This window comes from Trichechus manatus, unplaced genomic scaffold (genome assembly GCF_000243295.1).
Source record: "Trichechus manatus latirostris isolate Lorelei unplaced genomic scaffold, TriManLat1.0 scaffold00006, whole genome shotgun sequence".
NCBI classification, from domain to species: domain Eukaryota; kingdom Metazoa; phylum Chordata; class Mammalia; order Sirenia; family Trichechidae; genus Trichechus; species Trichechus manatus.
Window position 1 is genome coordinate 11,124,164 of NW_004443942.1, and position 15,164 is coordinate 11,139,327.

The 15,164-nt window shown below is 40.1% G+C and overlaps 1 protein-coding gene across 3 annotated transcripts in view; it reads left to right on the plus strand.

Annotated features, from left to right (window-relative positions):
• The window catches only part of ZDHHC13 (zinc finger DHHC-type palmitoyltransferase 13), a 44,911-nt gene extending 31,695 nt beyond the window's left edge, over positions 1-13,216 (plus strand). For 2 of the 3 annotated variants that reach the window (XM_004369707.1, XM_023737739.1), the window contains exons 13-17: positions 816-909; positions 2,725-2,808; positions 6,936-7,093; positions 10,133-10,230; positions 12,637-13,216. In XM_004369707.1, the coding sequence (XP_004369764.1) occupies positions 816-909; positions 2,725-2,808; positions 6,936-7,093; positions 10,133-10,230; positions 12,637-12,775 (573 nt within the window). In that variant the 3' untranslated portion in view covers positions 12,776-13,216. The remainder of the gene's footprint in view (positions 1-815; positions 910-2,724; positions 2,809-6,935; positions 7,094-10,132; positions 10,231-12,636) is intronic. The other variant, XM_023737733.1, reaches the window with a different exon arrangement.
• The last annotated feature ends 1,948 nt before the right edge of the window (positions 13,217-15,164 follow it).

Below are 15,164 nucleotides of genomic sequence, written 5' to 3' on the forward strand. Positions count from 1 at the left end.
TAAAAGCAAATTCTTGGTAACATTGTACTTGTAAGCATTTGTCAAATCTTCATGGTGTATTTATACATTTTTGTTTCTATCAGGTTCTAATTTTAAAATACCATAAGAATGATTTTCCGCCTTGAACATGTGGAAGAGTGATGTTTATAACCTTTTTAAGTTGCCTATGGTTAAATCTCTTTATGAATTATCCGTAGTGTGTTTGGCTTTTACTGTCATGAAGCATGTTTTGGAAGTAACTTCAAGTCAGAGGCTAATGATGACCTTAGAAACCATTTAGTGGAACTGCTCATTTTGCAATTGATGAATCAAAGCCTAGAGGGAGGAAGTTACTTCCTCAGATTATTGGCAGAGCCAGAACTGGAACCCAGGTTCCCTTTTTCCCAGTGCAGTGCTCCTTCTGCTATATGTTACTGCCTCATTTCCCCTTAGTATGAATATGTTCTGGAATTCAAATCTCCCTTGTTGATGTCCTGATCAAAATAAAACCAAAAACCAAACCCATTGCCGTCGAGTCAATTCCAACTCATAGCGACCCTATAGGACAGAGTGGAACTAACCCATAGAGCTTCTAAGGAGTGGCTGGTGGGTTTGAACTGCTGACCTTTTGGTTAGCAGCTGTGTCACCAGGGCTTCTAATAGACATATGGAAGTAAATATTCATAAGGCATTCCAGAACCTATATGTAATTTGATGATGTAATTGGGATTATTTGTGCCACTGTCTTCATGACTTAGGGTTAAAATTTTTCTGGGAATTTGTTACCACTTTCAGGCACGGATTTTTGCTTAGGCCTCTCTTAATTGCCCACCTAGATACGGAAGCCATTAAGGTCATTCCATTGCCATGTATGCAACTCCTGTGTGGCTCGATATGATCAGCATTGCCTGTGGACTGGACGGTGCATAGGTGAGAGACTTAATGTTTCACTTTCCACCATGAAGTTAAGCATATGTTTACTCTTGTGTGTGACTCATGGAAAAAGGGGAAGGGCATCCAAGGGGTCTGTTTTGTAGCTGAATCATCTCTATGGTGGGAGACTTTTGGAAAACTGTCAAGGTTGATGATAATAATTATCATCGTTTGTATAGTGTTTTAGAGTTTATAAGGCACTTTCACCTATAGTATTCCATTTGATCATCACAGTACACCTGTGAGATTGGTATTACTATCTCCATGTTAGAGCTGAAAAAGGTGAAACTATTTGTTTGAGGTCACTCAAAGTATCAGTCTTCCACTCCAAATGCTATGCTTTTCCCGTATTTTAGGGCTTGTCTATCTTACTCACCTTCTCCACTTGCCTCCTTTAAGGTTTAGCTAGGAGCTAAAACCAGAGATGGCAGAGTTCTGGGGATTGCCTTCCACCTAGGGAGTATTCCTTTTCTTGATCTGCAGCCCTGGGTTTCCTCTGAACCATCATGGTAGAAGCCAGTGGTTTTTTATGAGAAACTTCACAGGAGCTATGGTCGTGGGTCCTCAGGAAAGAATATACTTTTATAATCTGATGAACAGGGGCTGTCTCAGCTCAGTCAGGTTTCCTTGGTGCATTTTGATATTCTCCACTACTCCTTCTAGGGAACAGATGGATAGATGATTCCTGGGGTGCCAAGGTTTATGGGCCCCATCCCACCATAAAGATTAGATGGTTGGCATTATGCTAGGTGGTCCTGAATGGCAGTAGAAAGCTAAAGGAATGACTTTATACACTGTTACCACTCCATTTAATGCAGTGTTTCCTCACGCATCAACCTATTTGGTTCTCACAGGCCTCTCAAATAGAAGTGGTATTATCCTCATAGTAAAGTAAGAACACTGGTCAGAGAAGTTGGGACTTACTGAAAGTTACACAACTAAAAAAAACCGTTGCCGTTGAGTCTTTTCTGACCCTATAGAACTGCCCCATAGGGTTTCCAAGGAGCGGCTGGTAGATTCGAACTGCCGGCCTTTTGAGTTAGCAACTGAGCTCTTAACCACTGCGCCACCAGGGCCCAGTTAATTATTGGATCGGGAGACACAGATTTAAGGGTTAGTTAGTAACCCTTAAATCTGTGTCTCCCGATCCAATAAGTATTGTTCCTTCTGCTGGGCTTTTCTGCTTTGAGACAAGGTAGGAACATGTTACGGCATCTGAGGAGCTTTTGCGTCATTAGGGTGAGAGCTTTCCATGGCCAGTGTTACAAAGGCAGTATGTATCAGAGTAGGCGTGCACCCTCACCCATTCCTCTCTTCTATAGATCCTTCTCAGATTTCAGTAGCTCGTCTTTTGCTCCATCCAATCTCCTGCAACATATCTAGCTCCTTAGGTTCATTTTCTCTGAGTCCTTAATGAAGTCGGTATTTGGTGTTCAGCAGTTGTATAAACAAGTTACATGGAAGGAAGAAAGAAACAGGTTGAGTTGCCCAAAATCCTGCCTTATCCTCTCGCTCCAACCCAATATAGGCCAGCCTAGAGCTATTTTTCTTAATGAAGTTTGTTCTTTTTTAAAAAGTGTCTTCCTTTAGGTAAATAATAAGTTAATATGAGTTAGTTCAGTTAACATGGACATTTGACTATGACATACCAGAACTGGTTTTGTTTTGATTAATGTTATTGAAAAGCAGAACAACAGCCTTATTTATATTTTACTTGGTGAAAGCTTTTGACAGGAAAATGGTTAATATGGTATTGATCTGGAAAGTCATTGTAGGAAGTACTCACTGTGTGTCTTTTTGTTTTTGATTTAGGCTTTGGCAACCATCACTATTACATATTCTTCTTAGTTTTCCTTTCCCTGGTGTGTGACTGGATTATATATGAATCTTTCGCCTGTAAGTATAATTTTTCTTTCAACATGCTATGGACCCATACCCACTACTGCTTTTCCTTGTAAACCCTCATATATCACATTATGGCCAGGTGACTGCAAACCATTCCCTTAATAATAACGAAGCAGATGCCTCTAAGACTCTTAGCATTGGGAGGTCGCAAGAAATGCTAGAAGAGGTTAATTCTCAGTACTTTGGAAGAGATTGTACTCTGAAAGTAATAAATTTGAGAAGTGGTCAGAAGTAGAAATTCATTTAAAACAAGTGCAGGTTGTTCCCCAGTGAAGGGAAGGAGAATGAGCTGCTCAAGTACAAGGCAAGAAAGCGATAATTAAAACAGAAAACAAAAACAAAAGGTCATGGGTGGGGGGTTGGTAGTCACAATAATTGAGGAGCAAAGCACTGAAAGTACATGCCGTGTGATAAATATCAAGTCACAACATAGAAGAATTGATGGGAAAACCATAACAATCATTGAAAGGTTGGAAATAATAACTTGGAAGAAAACGTTAGACCACTTATTTTGCAGCCCTGAGAAGAGAAAATCAATTCTCAGTAGCAGTGTAAAGGAGAGTCTTGGGGTCTCATATAGGGAGTGATAGCCATTCTGAGGCAGCTTGATCAACTAAGAACAGGGTTTAAATTGAAGCAAGAAGGATTTTGGTTAGCGCTTAAGAATTGCATGACTATGCATTTCAGAATCTGGAATGGGTTTCCTAACTAGAAAAACCTATAGCACTTTTAGTTTATTATTTTTTTAGACTTTATTTGATTGTTGTAGTTAGCTGCCTTCAAGTCAGTTCTGACTCATGGCAACCCTCTGTGCGCAAGTAGAACTGTGCTCTCTAGGGTTTTCAAGGCTGTGAACTTTCAGAGCAGATCGCCAGGCCTATCTTCCAAGGCTCCTCAGTGTGGTTTGAACCCCACCCTTTCGGCTAGTAATCAAGCACTTAACTGTTTGCACCACCTAGGGACTCCTGATTTGTTTATCTATCTATTATTTGTTTATTTTGAAGGCTTTGGGAGAATTTGACTCTAAGAGACAGAGGTTTCACTTCTAATCTATTTCCATCCACCCTTGTGTTACATTCATGCTCAAGTCTTAGATTTTTGCCAGTAGAGTACTAATGTGTTGCTTGAGCTAAAATCTACAGTAATTCAGGAAGATGTTAGGAAAGTTATTTTTTTCCACCTGCATTTTTTTCTTTCTTCCTTAGCATCCCAAGCCCAACCAACCTCCCTCCTTCCTTCTTCCTCCTCCTCCATCTCTCTCTCTCTCTGGTTCTCTCTAGTTTAAATTTTGTTTAGTGCTTGAAAGAGATTTCCTCCTACAGTTGTCTCCCAGCCTCCCAGCTCCCCTCCCAAGAAACATCCAGTATTACAAGTTTTGTTTTGTTTTTGGTTTCATTTTTAGCAATTGTTATTTAACGTCTGTATGAAATGGGTTCTTTTTTTGCCCTGCCATCAGCACGAAGAGGGCTTCAGCCCTTGTCAGCCCTTTCACATCTGAGATCTTGGGTGTCTCTGATCACTTGGGAATGCTTTTGTAGCTACACATAACTGTCAACATCTCATATGGGTCTAATAGTCACAAGTTTGTTACCCCAGAGCTCAGTGCTTGGCAAAGGCTTCCAGTAGTCCTGAGCATTGGAATTTTAAAACCTCTTAGATTATGCCCTGTGGTGTCAAAAATAAAATACTTTTTTGACCATTCTTCTTTCTGTTGAGAGAGCTGCCCTTTTAAGGCCTGACAGTAGGCATATTCTTGGAAAACCTTTTTAAGTTGGTCCATGGACCAGCTCGTCTCTTGGACTTGATCCTAGGGGAGTGGAGCCAGACTTTACACCACTCTTGTTTCTCCCCTCTTCTTTCTCTTCGCTAAAAATAGTCACCTGTGTTGGGTGTCTATGCCCAGTATAAGACTGTATTGATAAAGACAGAAGCAATTTTTTATCACATTCAGCCTTTAGAAGTTGCTGTTTTGTTACATGCATTGGTTCTTCCCTCCTCTTTGTATTTTTTCTCTGGCCCTGAACCAATTTTTATATTGTGGTTTGTTTCTCAGGAACAGTCTTAACTTTACATTCACTTACAACTGTGTAGACTAGTTGAGCATATTTTGTTACTTTTATTCCATTTATATTTTAACAGTATTTCTTTATACTGAGCAAGGGCATAGCGGTATCACTGTTCCACACACAGGAGAAATGAATTTGTGCTCCATTTCTTTAATGAGGCCTCACTGTCATCCCACTTCCTTTATTTACCATTAACGCTCCTGTTGCTATAGCCCTGCTGTACACCCTGCTCCTCCTGTGCTCCAGTGGCAACTACTGGCTCTATACAGCCTCCATCCATTTCATCTTTTGTGAGGTCTGTTTTCAGGGTGGATGGTAGGCTAAACTCAGAAAGGGTCAGCATCCTACCAGTTACTGGGAGAATGATTTTAGATCAGTATCAGGAAGAATTTTATAAGCGTCAGAGCTATCTAAAGATGGAAAAGGTTGACTTGGAACAGTACTGAGTTTCTTGTCATTAGCCAATGACCACCTGATAGGAATGCATTAAAGCAAGTTAAAACGGTATATTGTGTAGATAATGTGCATGGCCACTTGCAGCTGTATCTTTGATATTAAATCTGCTGTCAGTTCTATGAAAACTTCAGTTTGAGGTCATGCCATGTTATCAGAAACATTCCCAGAAGGAAGCAGTAGAAATCCACAGGCTGAAAGAAAGTAGATATGCTTTGCCATTCAGCAGCTGTTTCCTCCACCTGCTGTCAGAAATTGTATTCTTTTTTGTGGTATGAGGTGCATGGGATGCGTCTTTCCTTGCTGTCCTAATGAGAAGCTCCAGAGAGAGTGTAATTTGCCTTACCTTGTTACCTTGATTGTTACTCTCTTATGATTGCTCTGAAATGATTCTAGCATATATTCATGAAAGATGGTTGGGAATCATATGAGACTCAAAGAGAAGAACTAGATTTTTAAGACTAAAATAGAGAATTCAAGGTAAAGTCATGGACTCTTTTTCTTCTTGTACTGGGAGCTCTTAAGTGCTACTTTGGGAAAATGTCTAAAAGTACTTATCAGATTATCAGAGGCATTTATGAAACCTCAAGGTGCAAATCTACAGACTTCTCATTTCAAAAAGAATCCAACTTTTATGCATGGTCATAGTGCCTGTACAAGTCATTTGATTTACATAAACTTGAAGGTCTGGTACTTTGTTTCTGCTGCTTCCTGCCTGCATTTCTCCTGACTGCTGCTCTCAGCTGCATGGGTTAAGGCTCAGTGTCTTGAAGTCCGTAAATGAGGCCCTCTTTTAGCTGGCATGTAGCTGTTCTTGGGGAGAGACTGACTGAGCTGTGAACACATGCTCTTAGTCTGGATTCTTTGCCTGGGGTTTCTGTCTCATGAAGTCCCTAGCCTAGCCTTCCTCCCTATGTAGGACTAGTTCTGGTGCCAGTGCAGGAGTACACCCGTACCGGGCTCTCTGCGTTCTATTGAGTTGTGCTGGGACCTGTGATACCAACGATATCTAGGTGCTTAATGGATTTCTTGTGCTCACAGCAATGGCCTGTTGATCTGAACCCTCACTAGAGTTTATATTCAGTCCTGTAATAGGGCCATAACTTGCGGCAACATGGATGAGATGAAGATTTTTCTAGGAAAGGGATTTTATTTCAGATTTTTAAACTGATCTTGTAGTTCATTTTTCTGTTGCATAAGTAAGGAAAATTTTAAAACACAGGAGAAGTATTTTATTAAATATAATCATTTTCAATTGTCAAGTCCTTGAGCTATATTAACTTCTTGCCAATGCATTTTTATGCTGAATCTGCTGATTCTAGTTAAGGTTTTATGGAACGTTTTTAATTTTATTCCTTCACTATCATCTACAGATACAGCGTTATCATAGCCTTAATTAACACTGAGGCATCATTTTCTCATCTTTGGTAGTTGAGCCGTCATTTTGAAGACAAAGTCCTAGAGTTTTGTTCTGTATGTACCATCATGTCTTACTTTCTGTTCTCCCTGAATAGAACTGCAGTGATTTTATCTTCTTAGAGAATGATCACTAGTTTGTTGTCTTTTTTTCTAATGGTCTCCTTTTTTGTGAATTCATAGATTGGTCCAATCACTGCACCACAACATTTAGACAAGATGGACTGTGGACCTACTTCAATCAGATTGTGGCCTGTTCACCTTGGGTTTTGTATATCTTCATGCTGGCAGTTTTCCACTTCTCATGGTCAACATTTTTGTTATTAAATCAACTTTTTCAGGTAATTAATACTCTCACTATGCCTCTGAGTAAAATTTCTAGTAAACTATAGAGTGAGGTAGAAAGACTTGAGTTTAAGTCAGAAGACTTAGATTCTACTTCCACTTCTGCCACTTACTCTGTGACGTAAGCATGCCTTTTGACCGCTCTTGAATTTCAGTTTCCTTATCTTTAAAATGGAGATAATAATGCCTGTCTGCTCTCACAGGATGGTTTAAAAGTTAGAATAATAAATTTTTAGAACTGGAAAAAACCTAGGAGTTTATTAATCTGACCTCTTTATTTTACAGATAAGAGGTACAGAGAGGTGATGTGAATTGTTCAGGGTCACTCAATGAGTGACAAAATCAGAGCTGGGAACTTAGATCTTCTGACAGTCTCATTCAAGTGCTTTTCCATCATACAGTTATTTCTGTGGTGTGTGAAAGCATGGTATAAACTGTAAAGCATCATGCAAATAGGAGATTATTATTTTCCCTCAACTTTGCCAGCCCTGTTTGTTATCCTTATTACTATGCAATGCTTAAATAGATGGGAGCGGGCAAGAAATGAAGGCTACAGCACTGACCAGTGGACGTGGTAGTTACACTTTCAGAGAAGGTCATGGCAATTAGGAAGTTTAAGCTCCAAGGAGGTAGCCACCTTCGACTTTCTGCCAAGTTTCTGTCTCCCCCTGCTGCCTTCCTTCTGCTGTGAGCCTAACCTAATTCTCATTGTTGATGTGGCCTGCACACATGGAATGGACAACGGTGATCAGTCTGAGCCAATTATACAAGACTTCAAATAATTCGAGCTTTATTCAACAAAAGCAAAATGTATTCTACTTTTACTCAAAAGTAACCAATTCCAAAAAAAGGAGAAAAATGCTAAGGAAAGAAATTGAATTAATAATATTGACTGAACTGAGGATTCTAAACATTCATCCTCTTCCCTCTAACATCGACAGACACAGACAGGCAGTGAGAATGGATATTAGCATCAGTGATTATTAATACCTAATATTTATGTGTGTGTTACATTTTCCAAAGCACTTGCACATCTGTTTCCTCACAAGCATTTGAGGTCTGAAAAAACCAAAAACCAAACCTGTTGCTGTCGAGTCAGTTCCAATTCATAGCAACCCTATAGGACAGTGTAGAACTGCCCCATGTGGTTTCCAAGGAGTGGCTAGCGGATTCGAACTGCCGACCTTTTGGTTAGCAGCCATAGCTTTTAACCCCTGTGCCACCAGGGTTCCAAGTATTTGAGGTCTAGACAGTGCCAAAGTACATTTCTGTGATATGAGTGAGAAACCTAAGCCTAGGAGATACTAAATACCATAGGGCTAGTCAAGAGATGGAGTTAAAAGTAGAACCTAAGACCAAGACATCATTTCTAATTGTTGCTTCTATTTGGGCTCTTAGAACAAGTACAAGTATATGAGACTATAAGATGCTTGATTTTTAAAGAAAGGTTAATATGTTTTCTATACTTTCTAAAAATCTTCTCCACTGGACCAGTAAGCAGCATCATGATAAACAGAGAAAATATTGAAATTGTCAAGAATTTCATTTTACTTGGATCCACAATCAATGCCCATGGAAGCAGCAGTCAAGAAATCAAACGATGTATTGCATTGGGCAAATCCGCGCAAAAGACCTCTGTCAAGTGTTAAAAAGCAAGGACGTCACCTTGAGGACTAAGGTGTGCCGTACCCAAGCCATGGTATTTTTAGTTGCCTCATGTGCATGGGAAAGCTGAACAATGAACAAGGAAGACTGAAGAAGAATTGATGAAATTTGAATTATGGTGTTGGCAAAAAATATTGAATATACCATGGACTGCCAGAAGAATGAACAAATTTGTCTTGGAAGTATAGTCAGAATGCTCTTTAGAAGTGAGGATAGTGAGACTCCATCTCCCTTACTTTGGACATATTATCAGGAGGGATCAGTCCCTAGAGAAGGACATCATGCTTGGTAAAGTAGGAAGAAAAAGAAGGAAGACCCTCAACAAGATGGATTGACACAGTGGCTGCAACAGTGGGCTCAAACATAGCAACAATTGTGAGGATGCTGCAGGACCGGGCAGTGTTTTGTTCTGTTGTGCAAAAAAACAAACTCAAAGTTTTGGATGATTTTCAAAAGCAAGGATTCAGAGCCAGGTTGTTTTCTGATTTGCCCTTAGTTAACAGAACACTCCAGTTGTGTGAAAGCTTTCATTTCCCCTAAGTGTCAAGATTTTGACTGTAGCAAGTCAAACTGAGAGTAGAGACAGCTGGTTAGGATCATGGACTTTATTCTCACTGACCGAGGTGTCAGCCCCAACGCTGCTACTTTCTAACTGTGTGGGCTCAGATCAGTTACTCACTTCTCCAAGTCTGCATGCTAAGTATTTTAAATATACTATTTCCAGTCTTTAGAGCAGTCTGCTCAGGACAGCGTGTGATGATCTTTGTTTTACAGATAAGCAACTTAGTGCTTGAGTTGTTTTGAGGATTAAATGAGATAAGTCATTGAATGGTAGTGGTTTTTAATGACTTGGGAGCTTTTAAGTTACTTTAATTCTGACCCTTCCCCAAATTCATGGATTTAAATGTTTTTCACTTCAGATTATTAGCTTTTTTTATTTGGCCCTTTTCAAAGAGATACTAAGAGGACCAAACAAGTTGAAATAATTGCACAGATACTGACCTTAAATTATTTTATTCACCCAGAAGTTGCATGCTAAATTTGTTGAGAATCCAACCATGGCCATAAGCCATGGCTTGAATTAATAAAGCAATTATTTCATGACCCTAAGTCAATGCACAGTGCTTTCTTGAAGGTTAATAAGAATCAGACCAGAAAAAAAATGATCAGCAACTAGATTTATATAGAAAAGCACAGTTTATAGCTGCTGAATCTTTGCCCTGGCTATAATCCTTGGTTAGAAGGCTCAGTGGTATTGTCTTTGGGGAAGCTCTAAATATTTGCCAGTGTCCTGTTTGCTAATGCCTGGCAAGAGTGATGGAGCCACAGTGTCGTTGTGTTTTTCATGTACTTTCCAACTTCTTTTTCAGATTGCTTTTCTTGGCTTGACCTCCCACGAGAGAAGCAGCCTACTGAAACAGAACAAGCGTATGAAACAAACTTTGTCCCTCAGGAAGACACCATACAAGTAAGTGAGATACACTGTCCAGTAAGTCCTGTGAAACATCTTAGCCTAGCCACTGGTTTTCCAGCCATGACCTAACCCATGGCCATGCTTCTTTTCTCTACATTGCCATCTGGTAGTGTTACCCAAACCTTCTTTCTTGTAAACTTTAGTGACCAGGGGGGTGGCTGAGAGGGTCATTACCAGATAATATCCTGTGGTCATGAGCCCTAAGGTGGTGAGAATTTGAAACCTAGTCTACTGGACTCAGTACAAGTAGTAAGTGACTTTGAAGTTTTGCCAAGATGGGGAATCTCTCCAGTCAAGCCACATGGTCACAGGGTTGCATGTTGCTGGCATGAAGTCAAGGTGAAATAATTAAGCATGTGGCTGGGAAAGCCAGCCAAAAGGCTGTCTGTGGAAAGTGTTAGATTGTGAACTTTGCCAAGATTTTCAACCTTGCTTTCTATCGTCAGTAACTGTTTCAGCCCTATATTTAATGTGCCCACCTGTGTCAGAGAGAAGCTATTTTTCAGGTTTGGGATATTTACTGCACACCTCCCTCCCCCAGGGCGTTGGTTGTATAAAACCTGTCCTCAGTTGAAAATGAAAGTGTTTGTAGGAAAGCCATCATCTTATGATAGGAAAGATCAGGCTTGGAAGCTTATCTCCCTGCCACATGTTTGTGGTCCAAGGAGTCTACAAGTGCTACTGAGGTGACCCAGAGCCCTCTAGGGATTTGAACACTCACCACATATCTCATGAGCAGTCTATTTTAAAGCATACTAATGGAACAAGGTGAAACTGTTAGGCTGTTAGACAAGGAAATCAGAGCCTGTTGTATGACTACATTGTATATTTAGAGAGGAGAGAAATTGACTTAATTGGAAAGAGATGGCTAACGTGATGGGGAGTGGGGAGTAGTGTAAAGCTTGTGATGGTTGTTTCAGATCAACAGTGATACTGAAGTCTTTCCCAGGGGTTTGATCAAAGGAATAAATATTTACTCCACAAAAGTAGGGAAGCCTTTGTGATACAGGTGGAATTTTAAGATGGGCCTTGAAAGACATGGGGCGGAGCATAGTAGAGATGGGAGGAAGGGCATTCCAAGCCCTGGAGAAGAGTCTGGATAAAGGAACGAAGGCGGGAGAGCTGGGACATGTTTGGGAAATGATGAGGAATGGCAACATGAGCTAGAGCAACTAATGACAAATCTTTAGAGCTGCTTTGAATCTAGTTTCTAAAACCCTGTCCAAACCAGAGATTTTATTTGTTCTGTCGTAAGTTGCTTTTACTCACGAACTAGCTCTTGAGCCAGGCCCATAAATTCCCAGCATGTCTCCCCTCTGCCACCCCTTTAATTCCATATAGTCAGCCCTTTCCTAGGTCACTACTTCCTGGTTAGTGTTGACACTTTCCTAACCACTCAGTAAACAACAGCAGCAGCGTCGTAATCATCCTCATGGACAGATGGGTTTTGATATGTGTGGGGGATTGGGCTAGGCACTTAAAGGATAGGGTATATGCATAAAAATAAACATTCTTCATGACTGGAATAGATAATAGTACTAGTACTTTAGGAATTTAATAGAGGAAAAAAAATGCTGAAGACTGTTGAAGTCAGGAAGGCTTCAAAGAAGAAGTGGGCTTTGGTCTGGGCCATGAGAACTGGTCAGAGTTGAAAGGATAAGGGTTTTCCTGAGGTGAGGGTGGGGGGAGTGTGGGTCCCAGGAGAGAAGAATGGGCCAAGCAGTTATGATCATGGGGAAAGATAGAACCAGAGTGGCTGGAGCAGGAGGTTTATAAAGATGAGTTTGGGGAGCTAAAACTTGAGGGATTGGCTGGCGCTTTATTGTGTAGGGCCCCGGATGCAAAGATGAGGAGTTTGGAGTTGAGCCTGTGGGTAGAGGAGTATCTTTAAAGGATTTTGATTAGGAGATGAGGGGCTGTGATTGTCGCAGCATTTTTGGAAGCATAGAGAGTCTCCAGTATGTAAGATGAATTGGAAGGAATTGAGACAGGGACAGCGTTTAGAGAGCTGCTTAGACGGTTGAGAGAAAAATCCATCTTGTTGATTGTAGTTATCTAGGCCTGAGTCAATCAAAGTCTGAATTAGGACAACAGGAATGGAAAGAAAGAAACATAGTGACCATTCAACTGAATGGGGGACCCTAGGTGAAGTGATGACAGAAAGCCTAATTAAACTGCTGGGCAGAAGCTAAGGAATCTCAAGATAGGGATTTAGTTCCAGAAATGGAAGTAGGCTTTAGTTTTAGGGTTTCTTAATAAGCCCAGGAACTATGTCTGATTTCTGCAGGATCTTCAAAGGACAATATATCGCACCTTCTCAAGTGAATGTTTATGGCTTGAATGACTGTCAAGAGCTAAACAGGAAGTGTAGTGAAACATGTTCTGTTCCTTTCTTGGCAGCCTTGGATTCACACAGAACCTTGCAGATTTCTTCCAGTGCGGCTGCTTTGGCTTGGTGAAGCCCTGTGTAGTAGATTGGACGTCACAGTACACCATGGTCTTTCATCCAGCTAAGGAGAAAGTTCTTCGCTCAGTTTGAAGAAAAGTACCCAAATGCTCACTCTGATTTGTTTTTGTTTATAATGATGCCTTGTGGTCTGAAAGTGAAGTGAAGATTTAGAATTCACCTAAGCCCAAAGGAAGACACAGGTGGTTTTAAAAGCCATTTGGAGAAAACAGAAGCTCTCGAAAAAGGCATTGCACTGTTTTAGATTTGGCAAGATGGATGATCTTGACACACATGTAAAAAACTTTTGTACTTTTCACCAGAAAATGGAAGTTACTTTTTTTTTGGAGATAATATTCCCTAATTATGGATAAAATGGAGTATTTTCAGATACTGTATTGGCTGTTCAAAATAGTTTTATTCTTTAAACTTGTGATTTTTGATAAATTATTTGTCTTTGTTATGTCTATAAATGTGTAAAAATATATTTAAATAGATGTGTCTGTTTTGCTTTCATACAATAAATTTTTTTTTTTTTTTTTTGTAGTTGAGATTTAGTTTCTGACACCTAACATTGCAGAATCTTACAAACATGTATGCAGGGCATAAAGAAATCATTCACAATTCCAGGAATGAGTTGAGATCACTGTTACCAGTAAGCAAGGTTTAACTTAGTTTTGTCTTACTTAGAAACTAAACATAGGAAATCTTAAAATTAATTACTATTTTTTCTTGTTGTATGCTGTCGTGTTGATTCCAACTTATAATGACTCTATAGGACAGAGTAGAACTGCCCCATAGGGTTTCCAGGGAGCAGCTGGTGGATTCAAACTGCAGACCTTTTGGTTAGCAGCCTGAGCTCTTGAGCACTCCACCACCAGGGCTCCTATCTTTACTTCGTACCCTCAAAATATTAGACTGGAGTGACTATAATTGCTAATTTCCCTTGTTCTAGAAGAAATACTAATCTAATTTTAATTTTAGAATAGTATATATACGCCTCTGGGCATGCCACCTTTCTATTGAAAACCCTTTGGTGGGTTCCCAGTGCTCTTAGGGTAAAATCTAAAATTATCATCAAGACCCTGGATGATGTAACCCTGTTTTGTTTACCAATGTCTCTCTGAACCACACTTCATCCTCTAACCACATTGACCTTTCACTTTCTCAAGGATCCATTCTCCTTTCTTCTGCAGAGCCTTTGCAGGTAAGAAAATTAAAGGCTAAAGAAAGTTTGTATCTTGTCCAAGGTCACATAGTACTAAGTGAGGTGGCTGCTCTAGAGTCACATTTCATAACCACTATATTCCAGCACTTCTCATTGATCTGTAACATAGAAAACACATTGCACTAATTTTTAAATTATTCCACAAATATTTATTGAGTGTCATGCTAGGTTTTGTAGACCATAAGACATATAACTGGGTATACTGGTCATGGAGCTTACAGTCTGGAGGGGAAGCTAAGATAAATGAAACTATAGTATAAGGTGTTGTTGTCAGGTGCCATCAAGTCATTTCTGGTTCATAGCGACCCTGTGTACAACAGAACAAAACACTACCTGGTCCTGCACCATCCTCGTTATACCTGAGCCCATTGCTGCAGCCACTGTGTCAATCCATCTCCTTGAGGGTCTTCCTCTTTTGCTGACCCTCTGCTTTATCAAGCATGATGTCCTTCTGCATGGGCTGGTCCCCTCCTCTTAACATGTCCAAAGTATGTGAGACGAAGTCTCTCCATCCTTGCTTCTAATGAGCGCTCTAGCTGTACTTCTTCTAAGACAGATTTGTTCGTTCTTTTTGGAAGTCTGTGGTATATTCAGTATTATTCAACACTGTAATTCAAAAGCATCGATTCTTTGGTCTTCCTTTTTCATTGTTCAGCTTTCACATGCATATGAGGCAACTGAAAACACCATGGCTCGGGTCAGGCGCACTTTAGTCCTTAAAGTGACATTTTGCTTTTTAACACTTTAAAGAGATCTTTTGCAGCAGGTTTGCCCAATGCAATGTGTCATTTGATCTCTTGACTGTTGCTTCCATGGGTGTTGATTGTGGATCCAAGTAAAATGAAATCCTTGACAACTTCAGTCTTTTCTCCATTTATCATGATGTTGCTTATTGGTCCACTTGTGAGCATTTTTGTTTTCTTTATGTTTAGGTGTAATCCATACTGAAGGCTATGGTTTTTGATCTTCCTCAGTAAGTACTTCAAGTCCTCTTCACTTTCAGCAAGCAAGGTTGTGTCATCTGCATAACGCAGATTGTTAATGAGTCTTCCTCCCATCCTGATGCTGTATTCTTCATATAGTCCAGCTTCTTGGATTATTTGCTCAGCATACAAATTGAATAAGTATGGTGAAAGGATACATCCCTCATGCACACCTTTCTTGAGTTTAAACTACACAGTAGCCCCTTGTTCTGTTTGAGTGACTGCCTCTTGGTCTATGTACAGGTTCCACATGAGCACAATTAAGTGTTCT